This window comes from Pristiophorus japonicus, chromosome 6, assembly GCF_044704955.1.
Source record: "Pristiophorus japonicus isolate sPriJap1 chromosome 6, sPriJap1.hap1, whole genome shotgun sequence".
NCBI classification, from domain to species: domain Eukaryota; kingdom Metazoa; phylum Chordata; class Chondrichthyes; family Pristiophoridae; genus Pristiophorus; species Pristiophorus japonicus.
Genome location: NC_091982.1, coordinates 261,721,990 through 261,744,085, shown reverse-complemented (window position 1 = coordinate 261,744,085; position 22,096 = coordinate 261,721,990). Strand labels below are relative to the sequence as shown.

The window sequence follows — 22,096 nt, the reverse complement described above, 5'->3', positions numbered from 1 at the left end:
CACAACGCTTCCTGAATGGCAACGTTGTAAAGGGCACCCATTCAGGACATTTAGTCTTGAGCATACTGCAGATCCCCTTCTGACCCATCCAGGCACTGAAAGCATCCTCTTGATCACCAGCTGCTATGTGGGGCACTCCGAGATCATTAGACATGAAAGCAGGGGACGTGCTTTGTCCCCCAGAAGCCATCTGTGGATCTGATTCTTTTCCCTGAAGAGGTCAGGGAAGATTGAATGACAAAGGATGAAGGCATCATTGCAACTTCCTGCATATCAGGCATTGACATAGTGGATGCTTTGATTGTACATATAGTGTGTGACAACATTGTGGGAGTGGAATCCTTTCCTGTCGAGGTAGTTGAGTGGATGTTCTGTGGGCACTCTCAATGCAGTTGTATGCACCATAGATTGCACCCTAGACCTTTGGGAAACCAAGAAACCCATTAAACTATGGCCCTATCTCTCCTTGTTATAATGCCATAATGTGCTGCTCTGCTGTAAAGAGCATGAGCGACCTGACAAATGCACACCCATACTACTTGTGTTTAGATGTAATTTCTGCTCATTCTTTTCAAGTACTGACTGAATACACTCAACAAATTATATATTATATTGATATACGCACTAATGTTTGATTAGTGTATTGTCCGTTCTTTATTGTACAGTATAATACAAAATTGAGGAGAGAGTAACAGCTAAATTTGTGAATGCCTCTATATGAAAATAGATTAAAAGGTAAAACGGTAGATAAGTAATAGCAGACATTTAATGAGATATTTCATAATTCTCAAAAAAGATATAGTCCATTGAGAAAGAAAGACTCTTAAGAGAAGGATGAACTATCCATGGCTAACTAAGGACATTAGGGATGAAATCAAATTGAAAGGCAAGGCAAACAATGTTGCGAAGATTAATGGTAGGCCAGAAGATTGGAAACATTTTAGAAACCAGCAAAGGATGACTAAAAAAAATAATAGAGGGAGAAAATAGATTATGAGAGTAAACTAGCAAGAAATATAAAAACAGACAATAAGAGCTGCTACAAGTATATAAAAAGGAAGAGAGCAGCTAAAGTAAATGTTGGCCCCATAGAGAATGTGACTGGGGAATTAATAATGGGAAACAAGGAAATGGGAGAGACTCTGAACAAATATTTTGTATCTGCCTTCCCGATAGAAGACACAAAAAGCATCCCAATAATAGTAGAAAATCATGGGGCAAAAGGGAGGGAGGAAATTAAAACAATCATTATCACTAGAAAAAAAGTACTAGGCAAACTAATGGGACTAAAGGCGGACAAGTCACCTGGACCTGATGGCCTGCATCCTAGGGTCTTAAAAGAAGTGGCTGCAGAGATAGTGGGTACATTGGTTGTAATCTACCAAAATTTCCTAGATTCTGGAAAGGTCCCAGCAAATTGGAAAACCGCAAATGTAACGCCTCTATTTAAGAAAGGAGGGAGATAGAAAGCAGGAAACTTTAGGAAAATGCTGGAATCCATTATTAAGAAAGTAGTAGCAGGACATTTAGAAAATCATAACACAATCAAGCAGAATCAACATGGTTTTATGAAAGAAAAATCATGCTTGACAAATTTATTAGAGTTCTTTGAGGATGTACTGAGCAGGGTGGATAAGGGGGAACCAGTGGATGTGGTGTATTTGGATTTCCAAAAGGCATTCGATAAGGTGCCACATAAAAGGTTACTACACAAGAAAAAAGCTCATGGTGTTGGGGTAATATATTAGCATGCATAGAGGATTGGCTAGCTAACAGAAAACAGAGAGTCAAGATAAATGGGTCATTTTCAGGTTGGTAAACTATAACTAGTGGGGTGCCACAGCGATCAGTGCTGGGATTTCAATTATTTACAATCTATATTAATGACTTGGATGGAGAGACCGAGTGTATTGCAGCCAAATTTGCTGATGATACAAAGAGGTGAGAAAGGAAGTTGTGAGGAGGACACAAAGGCCAGAATCTTTCCAGCCCTGTGAGTGTGGGTTTGGAGGTGGACCTGCTGTTGCAATGGCTTTGATTGACAGTGGGTCAGGATCTCTCTCTGAACCCGCCTCCGTGTGAGTTTCTCAGCTGTCAGGTCGGCATTTGGATAGCCAACCCAACAGCTAGTGGCGGGACAGGTAATTAACAACATTAAAAAGTACTTAAATGCTAGTTAAGAGGCTTAAAAGCAGGCACTTACAATTTTACCAACCTTCTGATGGCTTTGCCATTCCTCGGGTTCCATGCCAGGTAAGTGTGTCGGCTTCTCAGTGACTCTCCATTGCTTTGGTTAGTTGACAGCTGCAGAAGTGATATAAAAGCTACCATTTCACAGATGTTCACTTTCCAATGTCAGAAGCTAAAGCCTTCAGGTTTTGGAAAAGATTTGTCAGTATGCACTTTGGAAGTGTTTGCAGTGAACTCTCCATTCACTGTTGGAGCAATCTCTCTCACCATTGACAGGGCACTTCTGTCATCTCAACCTCACCTGCCGTCTATTCTAGCAGCATCGGTGCCCTTGAAAAAATCTCACCTTGGTCCTCAGAATCCCACCACGATCAGCCCCAACACAACAACATTAAACAGACCAGCATCACCAACAACAACAGCAACCCTCTCCGCAATCACCTGATGCTGCACAGTACACAGGACATCAGCACCCGACCACAATGCTGCCCGGGAGACCAATGATAGCCTCACCATTGCCACTTTTACTTCATTTCATGCTGTACACCCTGACTACCACATGATGCACCAGGTTGGTACTACCCCACACCAGCTCCATAAAGCATGCCTGCAATGTCCAACCCATTCCTTTCACACTCGTCACCATTGTGGGGGGTACCCTTGTCTCACTATTCTCTGCAACTCACTAAGCCACTTCCAAAGGTGCCCATATCAACATTAACTATATATGAACATTGGCTAAAGGACCCAAGTGCCTACCTTTGTGTGGTGTTAGTTGGTATGATTGGACAAGGATGAGGGTGATGATGAGGGGTGGCTAGTGAAATGGGGAACTCATAATGTAGAGAGAGAGAGAGGGATTGGTGGAGGTGCAAAGGTAAGTTGGTGTGAGTAAGAATGTGCTGGGGTAGAGTAGGGAAGGCAGAGTGATGGGGATGTGATGAGTGGCACAGCAGGATGAGCAACATATAAAATTCTGACAGGATTGGACAGGTTAGACACAGGAAGAATGTTCCCGATGTTGGGGAAGTCCAGAACCAGGCGTCACAGTCTAAGAATAAGGGGTAAGCCATTTAGGACCTAGATGAAGAGAAACTTCTTCACTCAGAGAGTTGTGGGCATGTGGAATTCTCTACCACAGAAAGTTGTTGCGGCCAGTTCGTTAGATATACTCAAAAGGGAGTTAGATGTGGCCCTCCTGGCGAAAGGGATCAAGGGGTATGGAGAGAAAGCAGGAATGGGGTACTGAAATGCACAATCAGCCTTGATCATATTGAATGGTGGTGCAGGCTCGAAGGGCCGAATGGCCTACTCCTGCACCTATTTTCTATGTTTCTATGAGGTTGAGTGTGGCTTTGCAGTAATATTTCGTGATCACTGAAAGGTATGTCCCACTGCAGCCAGGTCCTCCTGACAACGTCCCTGCTTGTGCCCTCCTGTGCAATGTGCAACCAGGCTGCGTTGGTGTCCTGGGGAGGTCCCTTCTGCCCATGGGAAGGGAAGAGGACCTCCCAGTGTGCTGTGACTCCCTCCATAAACATCTGGAGAGAGTCGTGGGAGAGCCTGGGTGCAGCTGTGCAACTTTGTACAGTGATTCTCAGTGTATGCAACTCCTCAATGCTACAGGACACTGACAGAAGAACTGTCAAAACCATTGTGGGCATGGTCCCTTTAAGGAAACCGGCTGATGACATGTCATCAATTGACGTAATCATGCCGGCTTCCTCTTAATTGGCCGGGAAGTCCGCAGCCCGGGCTTAACAAGCCCCATTATGGGAAGATTCAGGAGAGAGAGCAGGTTTGAGTTGGGAACGGGCTTTCAACAGGCCACCTACCCCGGCTGCATCGATCCCACCGCGTGTGGAGAAATCGCGGCCAAAGAATCTGCAAAGGGATATAGATAGGTTAAGTGAGTGGGCAAAAATTTGGCAGATGAAGTATAATGTTGGAAAATGTGAGGTTATCCACTTTGGTAGAAAAAATAAAAAAGCATAATGTGATGTAAATGGAGAGAATGCTGTAGTACAGAGGGATCTGGGGGTCCTTGTATATGAAACACAAAAAGTTAGCACGCAGGTACAGCAAGTAATTAGGAAGGCAAATGGAATGTTGCCCTTTATTGCAAGGTGGATGGAGTATAAAAGTAGGGAAATCTTGCTCCAACTGGAAAGGGCATTGGGGAGACCACACCTAGAGTACTGCGTACAGTTTTGGTCTTATTAAAGGAGGGATATACTTGCATTGGAGGCAGTTCAGAGAAGGTTCACTAGGTTGATTCCTAGGATGAAGGGGTTGTCTTACGGGGAAAGGTTGAGGAGGTTAGGCCCGTGCTCATTGGAGTTAAGAAGAATGAGAGGTGATCTTATTGAAACATATAAGATTCTGAGGGGGCTTGACAAGGTAGATGCAGAGAGGATGTTTCCTCTCATAGGGTAATCTAGAACTAGGGGGCATAGTTTCAGAAGAAGGGGTCGCCCATTTAAGACGGTGATGAGGAATTTGGTCTCTGAGGGCCGTGAATCTTTGGAATTCTCTACCCCAGAGAGCTCTGGAGGCTGAGTCATTGAATATGTTCAAGGCTGAGATAGACAGATTCTTGAACTATAGGGGTACAGGCAGGAAAGTGGAGTTGAGGCCAAGATCAGATCAGCCATGATCTTATTGAATGGCAGAGCAGGCTCGAGGGTACATATGGTCTACTCCTGCTCCTATTTCTTATGTTCTAATGTATGCCTTTTTCAATTAAAACTATAAGGAGACACTGGGTTGCCCTAGTGTCATCTAACGGGGAAAAAAAACTAACAAAGATGCCTCCCTTTTTAGAGGGGACCAACTAATAGAAAACTTAAACAAAAACAAAGGAAACTTATAACTTAAATTATATTATTTTCCCTTTCCACCACATCCTCCAGTCCCTCCGGTGCTCACCAGTCGTGGAAGGCCTCCAGTGTATCGGCGGACATTGCATACTCCTTCTCCAGGGCCACCCGGGTGTGGAAAATACCAAAGAGGAGAGGCAGGCAGTCAGAGCGACCACCCATACTGGCCATGTCCAACCTGGACCTGTGGATGGCTACTTTGGCCAGGCCCAAGAGCAGACCCATGAGGAGGTCTTCCGACTTGTCCGCTCCCCTCCGCACCGGGTGGCCAAAGGTCAGGAGTGTGGAATGGTTCTGTGTGTGAAGATGGAGCCAGTATCATAAAGCATATTTGCAAGCATATTTTATGTAACCATGGAAACCGATAAAATGCTTTTTGATGTCTCAATGGCCCTCCAGGGCAATTACTCTTAAAGTATACGTACTGCACCATCAAGAGGCTTCGGAGTGCCTCAGCTGCACATCTGGTTAAAAGATAAACATATGAGAATAATTTGTAGGATCACATAGCTATCAGTTACTGGAACGTTGTTTTCACGCCTGTTGTAATGCTGTTTGACCTGTGTCAGCTGCGAGAGTTGAAATGTTACGGTCAAGACTGATATGTGGTACAATAGTTCTGTGAAAGGGAGTTCAAGCAACACAAAAATCCGAGACAACTTCAGATTACTGTTTTTTTTTTTAATAAGTGTAATTGTTTCAGTCAAATTAAACATAATTGTTTTTTAAAAAAATGCACTGCCTGGTGGTAGTCGCTGGGCGCAGCAGTAAGGCACTATGTCACAGACTGGTAGATGGGGCTTCCCGCTTGTGATTTTCTGCACCCAGAGTTAACTGTCTCAGCCAAGATATCTAGGAGCAGGATAAATCAGAGAATCAGCCATTTTTTGGGGCACATCGCCTAGAAATAGTTTAAGGCTTGTTGGGGCTGATATGTGATACTAGCAGAAATAAGAACACAAGAAATAGGAGCAGGGGTAGGCCATTTGGCCCCTCGAGCCTTCTCCGCCATTCAATATCATGGCTGATCTGATCATAGACTCAGCTCCACTTCCCTGCCCGCTCCCCATAACGCTTTATTCCCTTATCGCTCAAAAATCTGCCTATCTCTGCCTTAAATATATTCAATGATCCAGCTTCCACAGCTCTCTGGGGCAGAGAATTCCATAGATTTACAATCCTCTGAGAAGAAATTCCTCCTTTTAAATGGGCGGCCCCTTATTCTGAGACTATACCCGCTAGTTTTAGTTTTCCCTATGAGTGGAAATAGCCTCTCTGCATCCACTTTGTCGAGCCCCCTCATTATCTTATCTGTTTCGATAAGATCACCTCTCATTCTTCTGAACTCCAATGAGTATTGGCCCAACCTACTCAACCTACCTTCATAAGTCAACCCCCTCATCTCCGGAATCAACCTAGTGAACCTTCTCTGAACAGCTTCCAATGCAAGTATAATCCTTCCTTAAATACGGAGACCAAAACTGTACGGAGTACTCTAGGTGTGGCCTTACCAATACCCTGTACAGTTGTATCAGGACTTCCCTGCTTTTATACTCTATCCCCCTTGCAATAAAGGCCAACATTCCATTTGCCTTCGTGATTACTTGCTGTACCTGCATACTCACTTTTTGTGTTTCATGCACAAGGACCTCCAGGTCCCTCTGTACTGCAGCACTTTGCAATTTTTCTCTATTTAAATTATAATTTGCTTTTCTATTTTTTTCTGCCAAAGTGGATAACCTCACACTTTCCCACATTATATTCCATCTGCAAAATTTTTGCCCACCCACTTAGCTTGTCTATATCCCTTTGCAGATTTTTTATGTCCTCCTCACAATTTGCTTTCCCACCCATCTTTGTATCATCAGCAAACTTGGCTACATTACACTCGGTCCCTTCATCCAAGTCATTAATATAGATTGTAAATAATTGAGGCCCCAGCACCGATTCCTGCGGCATCCCACTAGTTACTGTTTGCCAACAATGACCCGTTTATCCCGACTCTCTGTTTTCTGTCAGTTAGCCAATCCTCTATCTATGCTAATATATTACCCCCAACCCTGTGAACTTTTATCTTGTGCAGTAACCTTTTATGTGGCACCTTATTGAATGCCTTCTGGAAATCCAAATACACCACATCCACTGGTTCCCCTTTATCCACCCTGCTCGTTACATCCTCAAAGAACTCCAACAAATTTGTCAAACACGATTTCCCTTTCATAAAACCATGCTGACTCTGATGGTTTGAATTATGATTTTCCAAATGTCCTGCTACTGCTTCCTTAATAATGAACTCCAGCATTTTCCCAATGACAGATGTTAGGCTAACCAGTTTATAGTTTCCTGCTTTATGTCTGCCTCCTTTTTAAAAATGGGGCATTACATTTGTGGTTTTCCAATCCGCTGGGACCTCCCCAGAATCCAGGGAATTTTGGTAGATTACAACCAATGCATCCACTATCTCTGCAGCCACATTTCAGGACCCTAGGATGCAAGCCATCAGGTCCAGGTGACTTGTCCGCCTTCCTATAGTTCCTCCTTCCCTATAGCCCCTATAACTAATAAGTTATTTCCTCCTTGCCTCAACAGCAAAAAAAAGAAAGAAAAAAAGGATTTCTGAGTATAATCATGACCATTTTCTAATAAATTAGCCTTCTAGTTTTCACAACCAGCGTATTGTGGTCATTGCAGGTCACAGTCAACAATCTAGAATAAGCGATATTACCATTCCCAATTAAAGTTTTCCTTCAGTGATCCTTGATAACTATTCCAGATCAGTTTATAAAAATCTTGCTTCTCCATATGGTCTTTCAGAGTAGATTTGGTATTTTCTTATTTTGACTAACGTATAATTGAGAAATCAGTTATGGGAGAATGAGTTGTTATTTTCAATAACTGACATGAGACCGATCAGTTTTGTTTTGACTACTTTAGTCTTCACATATTTTGAACAGATGTTCAGCACTAGTTTCTTGAAATGAAAGGGTCATTCTTGAGTGTTAACTAGCTAACTAGCATGAAACAAAACTATTTCCTTTTTATAGTTTGTTTTATTTGGATAGTTTTCAACTTAATTCTATTTCCCTGCAGAGCCTCAGGAGGTTATAGATGATGCAGTTAGTCTTGCATTTCATGTTTAATTTTACATTCAGTGATTATGTATATTGACATAGCTCCTGCATTCAATACTTACATTAGATGATTGTGTGGCATTGTGCTTAGTCTGGTTATTTGCTACTTTGTATATTAAAACCCCACCACTCTGCAAATTCAAGTGGAATTAAGATGACAAAGAGACTAGCTTAAAGCAATTTGTTTTCAAGAATAATACATTGGACAATTTGAAGAAATCCCTCATAATAGTGCATGAATGACAGCATTGCTAAACATGCCCAAAATCAAATAAAGCACATATGATGGGCTTAATTGGACAGCATTCCATAATAATTTAATCTCCAACATCCAAATTGGCAGTTCAGCGAGACTCTAGTCAATGGAGTTCATTCATTGGATGCTTTTAGCAAGAAAGCAGCTAACTTGTTTCTTCAGGATCCTACACATTTTGTAAGATCTGTTTCTATTAAGTATTTTTCTTCTGATTAACTTGCTGAGTGAATAATTTTAAGAGGTTGTTGATCAATGACTTGAAAATCACAATATTGAATCTCGTGCAAACCTGTTTATATCCTCTCTCTATTTTGATGCAGACTTGACAATTATTGGCTATGCACCCCAATTTGGTATCATCTGCAAATTTTGGCACCTTAGGGCCAAAATTACTCCTCCCGATAAGGCCTCTGGCCGTCTGAAAATGGCGGGCAAGGGGCAGCCGACTCTCCGCGGAGGGGCCGCCATTTTGTAAATTGCCCTGCGTGAGTTTTGGAACGGTGCCTAGAATTGCTCCACCCATTTTCCCGGCACCGTATGCACGCGCTGAGCCCTTACCGACTGGCGGGAGCCCCCCCCCCCCCCCGGTGAAATGGCCCCTTTCACGGTATTGCCTCGCGAGAGCGGCCCCAATCACTGGTGCCCCCGACAGCTTTTTGCATTGGTGCACTCTCTCTGGCATGGTGGCCCAGCTGCCATTTAAAGGGGAGGGCACATTGCCGCGGCCGTCATGTTTATTTTGGCTGCCCGGTCGGCCCAACAATTACGCCCCCCCACCGGGTTTAGCCGGGCCGCCTACAGGCTGTCCAGCACCTCCTCTTGGATGCCAGGCCACTGGCCTGGTCGAAACCCTCCCTGGTGGCCCAATGGATCTAACTTAAAAGTATGCAGAGCTCGCAGCGGACCCGCCCCTTTAACTGAAGGGCAGAGACGTTTTGATGCGTCAGCATGACGCGGCCATTCCGCGTCGCGATGACATCATCAGCGCGGCGATGATGACTGGTCGGGGTAGTAGACCCACTGCAAGGGCAATTCCACCCTCAGCGGCCACGACATCCACCCAACAAAAATAAACTTCCAAGTATCATGGTTTGCTACGGAGAAATGTTTTTTTTTAAACGGAGGGTGCACCCCATTTCGGGCGGGGGGCAGTTTCGGTCCCCATGCCTCCAATCTGAGTCCAAATCATTTCTGTATATGGAAGCAACATTGGTCCCAGCACAGAACCCTACAGACACCATTTCCCACTTCCTGCCAGCCTGAGAAACTACCCTCTGCATTGTAGCTATCTTGCAATCCATTCTGTTACTTGTCCACTAACTACATCTGCCCTGACTTTCACTGCCAATCCTGCACTGTTATCTGTATTATATCTGTTTGCTCACTTCTAATTGCTTCCAATTCTCCTGTTTTGTTGCTGATGCTCTGTACATTGCTATACAATTTAATATGCTCATATTTTTCATTACTCCTTTATTTTTAACAAGTATTTCATTATTATTTCCTATAAGCTTTTCTGTTTCCTGAGTTTTTATTATTTTTATCTTTTTGTACTCTGACCTTTGCTCTCATCTCTTTTTTTCCTTATCTTTAGATTACCATTATTTCCACCCAAACCATCACCCTTTTTTAATGTAAGGTTCATTCTACAGTCCGATTTAGTCTTTGGCTAGGACCTTCGTCCCATTCCAGTTCAGATGCAACAGCTCCTTCCTGACCCAGAGCTGGTGCCAGTGCCCCATGAACTGGAAACTCCTCCTCCCACACTATTCTTTCAACCATGCATTCACTATCCTGCTCTGTTTTATCCCTATGCCAATTAGCACTTGGCTCAGGTAGTAATCTGGAGATTACCACCCTTGAGGTCCTTTTTTAATTTAACTCCTAGCTACTGATATTCCCTTAGTTGGACATCCTCCCTGTTTTTCCCTATGTTGTTGATTCCAAAATGAACCACGACAATTGGTTCTACCTCTCCTTTTCCAAGTTTCTTTGTAGCCGCATCAAAATAGCCCTTACCCTGACACCAGGTAGGCAACGCACCATCCTGTACCCTTGATCACAACTGCAGAGAATTCCCTCTATCTCCCTGATTATTGAATCCTCTAAGAGTACAACCATTCTGTTCTGCTCTCTTACCCCCCCTCTCCCCCCACCCTTGAATTGCCTCCGGCTCCACGGTGCCTCAGTTAGCATTCTGGCCATCCTCCCAGCAGTCTACTTCCTTATCTTCACAGATAGCGAGTACATCACACCTGTTAGACACAATCAATTTCCGCAGCTTTCTCCTCCTCTGCCTCCACTAGATTCCCCCTACCCTGCTGACTGTCAGTCTCGCACTCTTCTCCCTGTACCTGTATCTCTCTATGTAGTATAAGTGTGTTCTGGAGTAAACTATCCAGATATTCCACCCCTTCCCTTGTGTGTTGGAATGTCTGAACCTTGCGTGACAGCTCAATGAATGAGCAAGAGAGTGCCTGAAGACATAGACATTTCCCACAAGTGATCATCCGTGACAGTCTCAATGTCCACAAATTCCTACATTATGCAGTCCCAGCACACTGCTTGACCTGCCTTTATCTACTTTATATATTTATTTCATGTACAGCAGTTATTTATTTATCTATTTCTAGTGTTAATCTGATTCGCCTTTAAGACAAAATTGCGATCAACAGATGGATTTAATTTGATTTATTTTAGTTACTTCTATTAGTTTACATTGAATTATTTATTTACAACTGCTAGTTAGGTTTTTGCCCCTGCCTCTTATTTATTCATTCCTTTTTCCCCCCAAAGTTAATTAGCTCCTTAATCTATTATGTATAGTTAAATATTAAAGTATAAATAAAAATTGAACGCTTGGCTGTTATTCCTTGAGTTCTGCCGCTCCTTCCTCTGCATCAGCTAATATGACACTATTTCAAAATCTCCCCTCCATTTGTTTCCGTGCTGCCAACATTCCAATTCCCCCACGGTTTTCTAAACCCTCTATACAGGCCTTTTTTGTTGGTGGGTAGAATGGTGGGTGGAAAAAAGTACAATCCAGTAATGGATTGTTTTAGCAGGCTTAGAATTCAAAGTAGTGATCATGTTGCACACATCTGAAGTCAACTGTAGCAAGTGTATTGCATCTGAATTTATTTAGAATTGTCCTGCTGTAATAGGGACATTTTTGACATTAAATAACATGGTTTAGAGAAGCAACAAGCTCACAGCTGGCAATAGTCCAACATGAATTCCACCTTATCAACACAATGAAGGTTCAGAGGTATGGTCATAGGTGTTTTGACAACAAACGAACTTATGATTTATAAGCATAAGGGGTTCTAGAAGATGCACCTTGCACATTGAGCTTTGAGCATTTATTCTTTGCTACCATGCAGAATTGAATTGTCCGAGCAGGGGAAAGAATTGAAGAGGCTGAGAAGCTGATTAAATGTGACGTGCGGGATCTGCTTTTCACACTTGACCCATATGCACCTCCTTGTGAATCAACTCTGAGCATATTGGGGGCTGCCTTTGCAGGTTTTTACTGTCTGCGTTATCCCATTCTCTCAACCAGTGATAATGGGGTTCAGTAGAAATACAAGTTGAAATTCTGATAGACTCTAGGAACTTGACAACATTCAGGAAGTGCCTTTTTCATTTGCAGAATTAACATTCCAGCCAGTTTATAACCTTGCAAATTATGCATTTCTTTTATAGGTAAAGGATGAAGTTGAGATTGAAGGTCTGCAGCCAAACACAGAATATCTGGTACAAATGCAGGCAGTGGCCAATTGGGGGCAAAAACGCCTAAAGAGCAGCAAAGCCCTGTTCTTCTTCAATACCCCTTCCACAGGTAAGAGCAGTAAAACCATTCCTGCTATTAATAACCCTCATGGATTAGAGGAATTAAACCATTCTGCTATTAATAACACTCGGAAATTAGAGCACTGGAACCCTCCCTGTGTTTCTCTAATGCTCCTTGTACTACTGGAATATATGTTAAAAGTGGCCTTTAGATTACATGGCCTTTTTTTTCCCCAATCTCCTCCCTTATGGGGAAAAACATCTTTATTCAATCCTCCCCCACCCTAACCCACAGATAGAGTGGCTGTGATCAGAAACTCACCAGCTCGATGAACGGAAGACACAAATCCAAGTTTTTCTATGGAGCAGTGCGATAGTACTCCAATACATAGAACCACAGAGTCACAAAATGCTGCAAAGTATGGCACCATCAAACCACCCCCTGTTCCTTACTAATGTGCTTCATGCCTGCGAATAATAAGTTTTTAGAGCTATCGAATGATGATGAATGTGAACTTGTGGCAGACTCAACCAGTGTGCAGATCCCTTTATAGATGTTTACAGGTGTTTATAAACACAGGTGCCTGCACCTACGCTGTGATGAAGCAAGCCGTTTAGGCATTGTTCCCTGATCTTTTACTTGTCAGAGTTAGAAAGTATAATTTTAGTGTGCACATTTTGGTTTTGATAAATGTGTGATGATTTCACATTCAGTGGACTATAATTGTTATGACATTTGGCACTGCAACACTGGTTGAAGCATGAGAAGCTCTTGAATCTGAAACATCTGGTTTAAGTGTGAGAAATGGAGCTTGAACCCAAGGAAAGGAAATGTGCCCGAGAGAGCGCAAAGAGATTTGAACTGTGCCAGTCACATTGTCTGATCTAGTGTGCAGGTCAAACATTTATGTCTGGGGGCTTGTAAATATACTGCCTGTGGGATGGGGAGAGAGCATGTTTTCAACACTTTGAAGTTTAGTTGAAATAAATTGAAGTAGAACTTTATACCACATCAAGAATTTACAATCCATAAAAATATACAATGGAAATTTTTTAATGGCAATATTCTTAAATGTGGCTGAGACGAAAATTGCTAGAATATCAATTGAAGCCTTTTTTCCAGCGGTTGCCTACGCTTTGCATTTTGTACAAATATTTCAAGTTCTTGTGCAAATCAAAGTTTGGGAGGGGGGACAAGGAAGAAAAATTGCTCTTGACTTGAGTTCCTTTATCTAGACATCCAATCAAATCACGCTAGCACTACAGATGAAGTGTCCAATGAACTTCCATCCATTCATGAGATGTTTGACATTCGAAGTCTGGAGGCAGCAGTCCCCTATTTCCATGGCAACCAGCTGCAAGTTAAAGTACACTGGAAAAAAGCGGAGAAAGGTAAGACAGCCAACTAAGCTTCGGCTATACTGAACTCTTGTAATGTCCTCCGAAGCAGAATTTGTATTTGTTTTATACAACTTAACTCGCATTATTTTACCACCTTATACCTGAACCTGTAGAAACAGAGAGGCCCCAAGTTTCCACATGATTTGCTCCTGATTTTTAGGAGCAACTGGTGGAGAACGGAGTATCTTAGAAATCGGAATGCTCCACATTTAAGTTTTCTGCAGTTCTAGTCAGGTAGAACATTTTCACTTTTGAACAGAATTTTTTTTTCAAAAAGGGGGCGTGTCCGGCCACTGACGCCTGATTTGAAAATTTCCACAGTGAAAACATACTCCAAATTAACTTAGAATGGAGCAAGTGAAGATTGTTGTAGGCTTGAAAAAACCTTGTCTACACATGAAAAAATTAGGCGTCGGGAGCGAGGTGGGGGGGAAGGGAAGTCATTAAATTCTACAATAAATCCTTAGTTATACTTATACAAATATTATACAAATAAATCCAACCTGAATAAAAATTTATAAGCAAAGAAAAGATTAAATAAACCATGTTCCTACCTGTGTGAAAGTGCTTCAGGCAGGCCTTTCAGGCAGCGGTTTGCTGTTGGGCCCGACGGACGGCAGGGGGAGAAAGCTGCAAGAAGCCTCAGTGCTGATCACGGAAGGGCAATGTGGTTTTATTAAAAAATGTTAAAAATTGAACAGCTACAAAGAATTTGAATAGTCTCAAACAAGTGCATGTGTCCCGTTTATCACAGTCTATCTTTAATTACAGAATGCACTCCCTCACACACAGAAATATCAAGAAAATTAAAATGCAAGCCTTTGCAAGGGTTCAATAAACAAATTTTCACTTTTTCTGCAGCACTTTTTAAAATGGCCGAGTGCCAATGTTTCCTTCACACTGCGCGTGGGCGAACGCTCCAACGCGCACGCGCAGGGTTGCCAGCACGAAAAAAGCTCATTTAAATTGTACCCGCCCCTCCTACTTACAAAATCGGCGCGAGTGATAGGCTCCGCCCCCTGTGCTCCGCGCCAAGCTGACATCGAGCTGCAAAGCGCTCGAGAATAGCGCGTTTTTTTTCAGGCGCCGTTTTCGGCGCGAAAAACGGGCGTCCAGCTCAGAGGGGCACCTGTTTTGCCGCGTGTGGAAACTTGGGGCCATAGTATTTGACTATTCAGTTTAATTGGAACAAGGTGAGTATTTTGCATGTTTAACTAATGGCTCAATCTAGGTTTGGGAAACTTAAGAGCTATGATCCCAGAAGCCTTGCAACAGAGAGGTAGTTTAATCTTAAACAAAGATAGAGGTGTGTTAGGGAGCCATCTATATTATCTGAAAGTTCCTAGACTTGGTATCTGTGAATCCTTTGTGTGGAAAAGTCCTGTTTTGAAGGGGAAGTATGCTCCATAATCTTAATATAAAGAGAGGTAGTCTCAGTACACTTACTACTGTATCCGCCTCCCCAAGTTATCCCGCTTTGTACATTAAACTGCCAGCTACACAGAGCCTGGGAGCATATATTTCGTAAGTTTCAACTTCAATGACATAAATCAGGACAGTGGATTGTGAGTCGCACTGCTCACTCATTTATTACTCAAAAGCAGAATTTTGTGATAGTGCAAGATAAATTGATCGATCTAGAATTTATCCTGATTCAATTTATAAGAAATTCCATACTATGTCTTTCCATTTAATTTGTGGCAATGCTGAGCACAATAACAATTCCACAGGGCTTCTGTTGACTGCATTCTGGAAGGGATCTCTGTTTTCTTCGTGTCTCTATGAGGGTGGGTGGGGAGGTGGGGAGTTGAGTTGAGTAAATACTGCCTGCTGTCTGGTTTCAAAGTGTGGTAATCTTTGAACTATAGTTAATAAAAGAGAACAGGGGCTGGAAATTGTCCTCCGCCCCATGTGGGGTGGATAATTCGATGTATTCTAATGTTGGAGGGAAGAGGTGGGATATTCAGATCTTTAACTTTGTCACTGCCTCCTGGCGCTTTAGGGCACTATTTGAGATGGTGTAGGGGCAGGTTTGCGTCAGGAGTGGGGCGGTTAGCGCGGCGGTGATGACATCAGTGCGACGCAGACAAGCAACATCCCTCCCCTTCACTTAAAGGGGAAGGACGCAGCGAGGCCTCCTTGGCACCCACTGGGCCACCATGGAGGTGTTCAGCCGGGCCAGCGGCTTGGCACCCAAGAGGGGGGGTGCCAGGCTGCCTGTTGGTGGCCCGGGCAAACCAGCGTCAGGCCGATTGCAGAGTCAGCTGACAATTAAAACATAAGGGTGGCCACACCGCCCAGCCACTGGCAGCTTCCCACCTCGCCAAGTTGTCGGTGGCACCGACTGGTGGTGGCCATGTTCCCGCGGAGCAATTTCCCCCCCCCGCGGAGCGAAAAAGGGGTCGCCACCAGGCGGTAAGGAGTCGACATGCGGCCGACAACAGGTCAGAACGCCGGGCATGGCGGGAACATGGTGCGCGGCAGAAACCCATTTCAGATCCGCCTGCCCCCGGTCGTAAAGGCCATTACCGCCAATGGGTCTTAAAGGGGGAAATTTCATCCCCTGTCTCTTGCAAAAATATTTTTCCTGTTAAATTATAGTGGAAGAAATGACTTTGAATTGCCCGATGACAGAGGTAGTTCACAACATGATGCTAGAGCTGTGAGGATCTGTATAAGCCAAGTGCTTTGAGCTGCAGATCAGCCAGATATCTCCAAGTATAATATGATTATGCCTTGTTAAAGTATTTGTGAGGGATTCATGAGCTGAACAAGGTGTGAACCAATATGTGGTCAACCTGGTGCCAAAGTCAAGGTGCTCCAGTGTGTCTTTGCTGGGTTCTGAATGACCACTCTACCCTTGGAGGCCTCCTAAAAGAAAAATGCTGCGGCCTTTGGCTTGTTCATAAGTTTCTTTGGATTAACCATACTTCCAGATCACTGTATAAAAATGTATGTCTTACAATAAATTCAAATTGGCAGTTTAGCTTGTCACCTGTGAACGGGAAAAATATTTTTGAAATATGTTTTTCTATCTGTTAGATGGATCAGAACCAAGGTTTTCCATATCTTCACTAGCCAGCCCATAATCTCCCAATCCCCCACCCCCACTCCCGCCCCCACTCCCCATTAAACTAAAACCTCATCCCAGCAGTTTTTGGTGGGATCCCATTCTAGACGTAACTCGGTGGTAAGGGTAGATTGCTCTCCCTGCATCAAGATATCCCAGCTGCTTCACATTGGCTCTGGTTCATAGGAAGCATGGGTTTATGATGGGCCTAAATGAAGAGTCCAAATTGTAACACTAAGTGTATGGAAAATATCTGCTCCCAAGCTAACTCTAGCCAGCAGTTCTCAAGAATACAAGAGACTAACAAGCCCATAATAATTGTTAAGTTTCAATCTTTATAACACTTATGTGCCAGTCCAGTAGAGTATGATGTGGACTATGCAATGTGGACAGTTTATGTTGGGTGGCGTGGGGGAAACAAATATCCAAATACATGGAGAGATCAGCCTGACACAGCAGCTTCATAGAAACATAGAAACATAGAAAATAGGTGCAGGAGTAGGCCATTCGGCCCTTCTAGCCTGCACCGCCATTCAATGAGTTCATGGCTGAACATTCAACTTCAGTACCCCATTCCTGCTTTCTCGCCATACCCCTTGATCCCCCTAGCAGTAAGGACCTCATCTAACTCCTTTTTGAATATATTTAGTGAATTGGCCTCAACAACTTTCTGTGGTAGAGAATTCCACAGGTTCACCACTCTCTGGGTGAAGAAGTTCCTCCGCATCTCGGTCCTAAATGGCTTACCCCTTATCCTTAGACTGTGACCCCTGGTTCTGGACTTCCCCAACATTGGGAACATTCTTCCTGCATCTAACCTGTCTAACCCCGTCAGAATTTTATATGTTTCTATGAGGTCCCCTCTCATTCTTCTGAACTCCAGTGAATACAAGCCCAGTTGATCCAGTCTTTCTTGATAGGTCAGTCCCGCCATCCCGGGAATCAGTCTGGTGAACCTTCGCTGCACTCCCTCAATAGCAAGAATGTCCTTCCTCAGGTTAGGAGACCAAAACTGTACACAATACTCCAGGTGTGGCCTCACCAATGCCCTGTACAACTGTAGCAACACCTCCCTGCCCCTGTACTCAAATCCCCTTGCTATGAAGGCCAACATGCCATTTGCTTTCTTAACCGCCTGCTGCACCTGCATGCCAACCTTCAATGACTGATGTACCATGACACCCAGGTCTCTTTGCACCTCCCCTTTTCCTAATCTGTCACCATTCAGATAATAGTCTGTCTCTCTGTTTTTACCACCAAAGTGGATAACCTCACATTTATCCACATTATACTTCATCTGCCATGCATTTGCCCACTCACCTAACCTATCCAAGTCGCTCTGCAGCCTCACAGCATCCTCCTCGCAGCTCACACTGCCACCCAACTTAGTGTCATCCGCAAATTTGGAGATACTACATTTAATCCCCTCATCTAAATCATTAATGTACAGTGTAAACAGCTGGGGCCCCAGCACAGAACCTTGCGGTACCCCACTAGTCACTGCCTGCCATTCTGAAAAGTACCCATTTACTCCGACTCTTTGCTTCCTGTCTGACAACCAGTTCCCAATCCATGTCAGCACACTACCCCCAATCCCATGTGCTCTAACTTTGCACATCAATCTCTTGTGTGGGACCTTGTCGAACGCCTTCTGAAAGTCCAAATATACCACATCAACTGGTTCTCCCTTATCCACTTTACTGGAAACATCCTCAAAAAACGTAATGCTGTGCCCAAAATGTTGCTTGGCTCATTCTTACCCCACATAGCTGTTCTCTCTGCAGCTCCCTATGGAATGGTAGGTCAAAATACCAAAGGTTTTGATAACCATTTTTATCTGAGGTCTGCAGTTAACTAGCCATTGTCCCTGTCATAGGGATTGAATATGCAGAGCACTGGCACAGCAACTCACAGAAAGAGAGCAACTATCGCAGTAAGTTTGCATTTGTTGTGCTTTACAACTAGAGAAACAATGTGGGTAGAGCACATGTTGGGAATTCAGCTCCCAAATTCCTGATATGTGCTCCCATTACATGAACTTCTGCGTTCGAGCGCTAATTTGTAAAATCCACTGTATAACCGAAATACTTCGAGGTTTGGAATGACATAAAATTTCAATATAAAAGATTCACTATTATCCTGAATCAGGAATGAAACACAGGATGTGGTTGCAAAAGAGGGATATTTGCCGTCTGGCAGCCTTCCGATGGTGACGATATCTTCAAAACCGTGTAAATTATAGCAACAACCAGTTGTAATGTTCTTCTGGGATGTCAAAAGGGTTAACAATCCTGCCAAGCAGCACACAATTTTAACTCATTTTAGTCAATTGGGCTCTAAAGTGGTAATATTATAATAATCTGATTTAACATGAAAAGAAGCTTCAAAACAAATGATGTCTTTATGATTCCTCTTTTGTATCAGTGCACTGTGGTTTCCAATGTGCTTCAGCGCAAACATGATATCAGCAGTCAGTTTGGCAACTTGACTCTTGACAGTACTTTAAAGGCAACAGCAATGAGACCACCCAGGTAGCCACTCATTCCTTGGGCTTTACCCACGTGTGAAGCCACACTTTTTAAAAAAAAACAGGGCACTTTTTAAATGTACTTGTTGAATTAATTTAATACTAGTGGGCAGTATTGTCACCTAACATAAAATGATTAATCAGGTGGAAAGTGAAGCACTGCACATGCATGTGAGCACTAATGCGAAGAACTGCTTTGTTGGTGAGCTGAGTGCAGTGTGCAGCCGGCAGTGTAAGCTGTGCATCATACTCTTCAGGTACCCACCTGAGACCAGCATGGCTCCCTTAAAAAGACAAGATGCAGCAGGTTGTGACGTTTGTGTGTGTGTGTGTGTGTGTGTGTGTGTGTGTTCTTATATAAATATAGAATTTTCCCTTGTTTCTTCCAGAAAGTCTCAAGGATCACAATATCTACCTGTTAACATGGGTCCCGGAATCCTGTGCCAAGAACATTACTCAAATACAGCAACACGCAACTGTCAAGGTTAGGAAAGTGCATCTACTTGGTTTCTAAGTACTGTAAAAACAGGCAATGACTAAATAGCTGAATGTTTTTTAAAATTTATTACATATGAATATTCTCATTCAAAACACATTACCTCCTCGGTGTTTCTCCTCGTAGATTACATGAGTTGATTTTGCAACTTTGATCTCTAGACATTTCATTTCTTTTAAAACAAACTTTTGGAACCACAAAACCTTTCAAAGAGGTCTGATGTCTTAAAATTTCTGATTAGCTGAATGATGCCCTCTCCATTTACTCAAATCCTGTTTACTTTGCACTAGAAAACAAATGAAAGATTCATTAATAACTAAAACTAAAAATGCTGGAAAACACTCAACAAGTCCGGCATCATCTGTGGAGAGAGAAACAAAGTTAACATGGTTCATCAAAGTGTTCTCTCTGGGCAGAGCATTGGATTTCAGAGCCTCAATAAAAGATGTACCATGACATCGGACATCATGTACTTCAGTTCCTTTAGTCTATGCTCTCCACTGACGTGTCCCCTGCTTAAAAAAAAAGCTGAAACTAGAAATTGGCTTAATTTCAGTTTCCTCCCTGTTTGAGATGAGGACAGATTTTTTTTGTGCGCTTCTTGCTTGCATACATTCAGAATGTGACAAGTGAGAATTGCACTGTGATATGTAATACAATTTCCTTTCACTATTTGAACTAAAAGTAATTTCGTAAAGAAGTCTTTGGCAAACGTATGAACAACACTTGTTTTAAAATCTATTCTTTGGTTTCCCCATTACTTCCTTAATTGGTTTTTGTCTACCTGCAGAGAGTATTGTGACTATCCCTTAAATAAATCCCATTACAAATGTTGGACTTCAATCATCCATTTGTCTTATCTGATGGGTGCTGTTGCACTTCTCTTCCTGCCCCTGAATGTTTTGCCTGTGAATCAAGGTGTAATGTTTCTTCTTAAGACAAGTATCATTAGATATCAATCTGTGTGATGAATGGGATAGAGACAAAAATCCTTTGAATTATGAGGGGCTCTCATAAATTATTAGAAGAAATGTGGAAAACTACAGATTTCTCTTGATCTGTAGTCGTTATTTTTTATACATTGAAGTGTTTTGAACACTTTTTGAGGGACGGTCTTTACTTCTTCAGATAAGTTGGCCAATTGTCAAAAGCAATGCTTCTATTTTCATGGTTTACTGTGAAATTGCAGCCAGTAATATTGGTCATGTTTGAAGTTGGCATCTGTTTATAATAAAGTACAGATGGACCGCCTGTTCACTGAAACCTATCTTACAACACTGTTTAAAAAACCTGGGATAAGCATCAATCATTATTATGTTGACAGAGGATTTACCTAACTGGTAAAGTAAATTATTTAGTCACACTGGGCACTGGTGTCTACTTTAGATCACAAACAACATTCTTTCGATTACATTTTAAGAGCATGTACGTAGGATGTCTGGCATGTAGCTTTTGAAGGTGAGGAGGTGGGACGCAGGCTTGTTGCTGATCTTGTGCAGGTATCTTGAGGTTAGGTACTTATCCAAAGGCCAAATTACAGTGTAATGCAAACAATCCTAAAAACGGGGAAAACGTAAAATAACTTTCAACAAGAAAAAAAATGAGTAGCTACATTAAAAACTAACCTTGCTATGATTCTTAAATGTTTACTTTGTCTTCCTTACCACTAAAATAACAAACCATTTTAATAAACTCAAGTTTGTTCAGATTCGCCAACAGTATTAGAAATCTTTTAAGAGTCATCCATCCTCCGCTGTGCCCAAAGAAAAGTCAGTGAGAGCTGGGAACTGTGGTGTACGTAGGCACCTTTAGTAATGACTCCACGAGGCAGGGTATGGTCTTAAACTCTGCCGGCTTGCAGTTTTTTATTAGCAACTCCTGAGTGCCTGCCAACAAGCTGTGTGTTCTTTTTTATACTGGGTTACCTGCCGTGTGCAGGCAACCCCTGGGTCTCCAGCAACAGCACCCTCTAGTGTACCGGTAAGGTGTGTACAGTACAAGGGCACATTCAATGTTGCATACAGTGTTACAGACATCACACAGTAAACAGGCATGCCTACACAACGGGAACAATTTGCAGGAGGTGCTGGTACCTGGAAGAAGGCTCAGTACAAATCTAATGTATAAATCCCTGGCTTGGCAGGGTCTGGGGCGGTCCCCATTATAGGCAGCATTATTTCAGATGGACTTAGGTGCCAATGCCCAACACTCAAAAATGGTGCATTTTTGATGTAAAACAACAACAACTTGTATTTATATAGCACCTTTAACATAGTAAAACGTCCCAAGGTGCTTCACAGGAGTGTTATGAGACAAAAAAAAATTTGACACCGAGCCAGATAAGAAGAAATTAC

The 22,096-nt window shown here is 42.8% G+C and overlaps 1 protein-coding gene and 1 long non-coding RNA gene across 2 annotated transcripts in view; one reads left to right on the top strand and one right to left on the bottom strand.

Moving 5' to 3' along the window:
- anos1b (anosmin 1b) overlaps positions 1–22,096 on the top strand; it is a 214,228-nt gene that overhangs the window by 171,925 nt on the left and 20,207 nt on the right. Inside the window, exons 8-10 of the mRNA XM_070882502.1 lie at positions 12,162–12,297; positions 13,485–13,640; positions 19,636–19,730. Coding sequence (XP_070738603.1) covers positions 12,162–12,297; positions 13,485–13,640; positions 19,636–19,730 — 387 coding nt within the window. The remainder of the gene's footprint in view (positions 1–12,161; positions 12,298–13,484; positions 13,641–19,635; positions 19,731–22,096) is intronic.
- On the bottom strand, positions 13,312–21,644 carry LOC139265480 (uncharacterized). The gene is made up of 3 exons (XR_011593560.1): positions 21,368–21,644; positions 19,846–20,028; positions 13,312–13,620 (listed from the first exon to the last, which is right to left on the bottom strand). It is a non-coding gene; the product is annotated as an uncharacterized lncRNA (long non-coding RNA).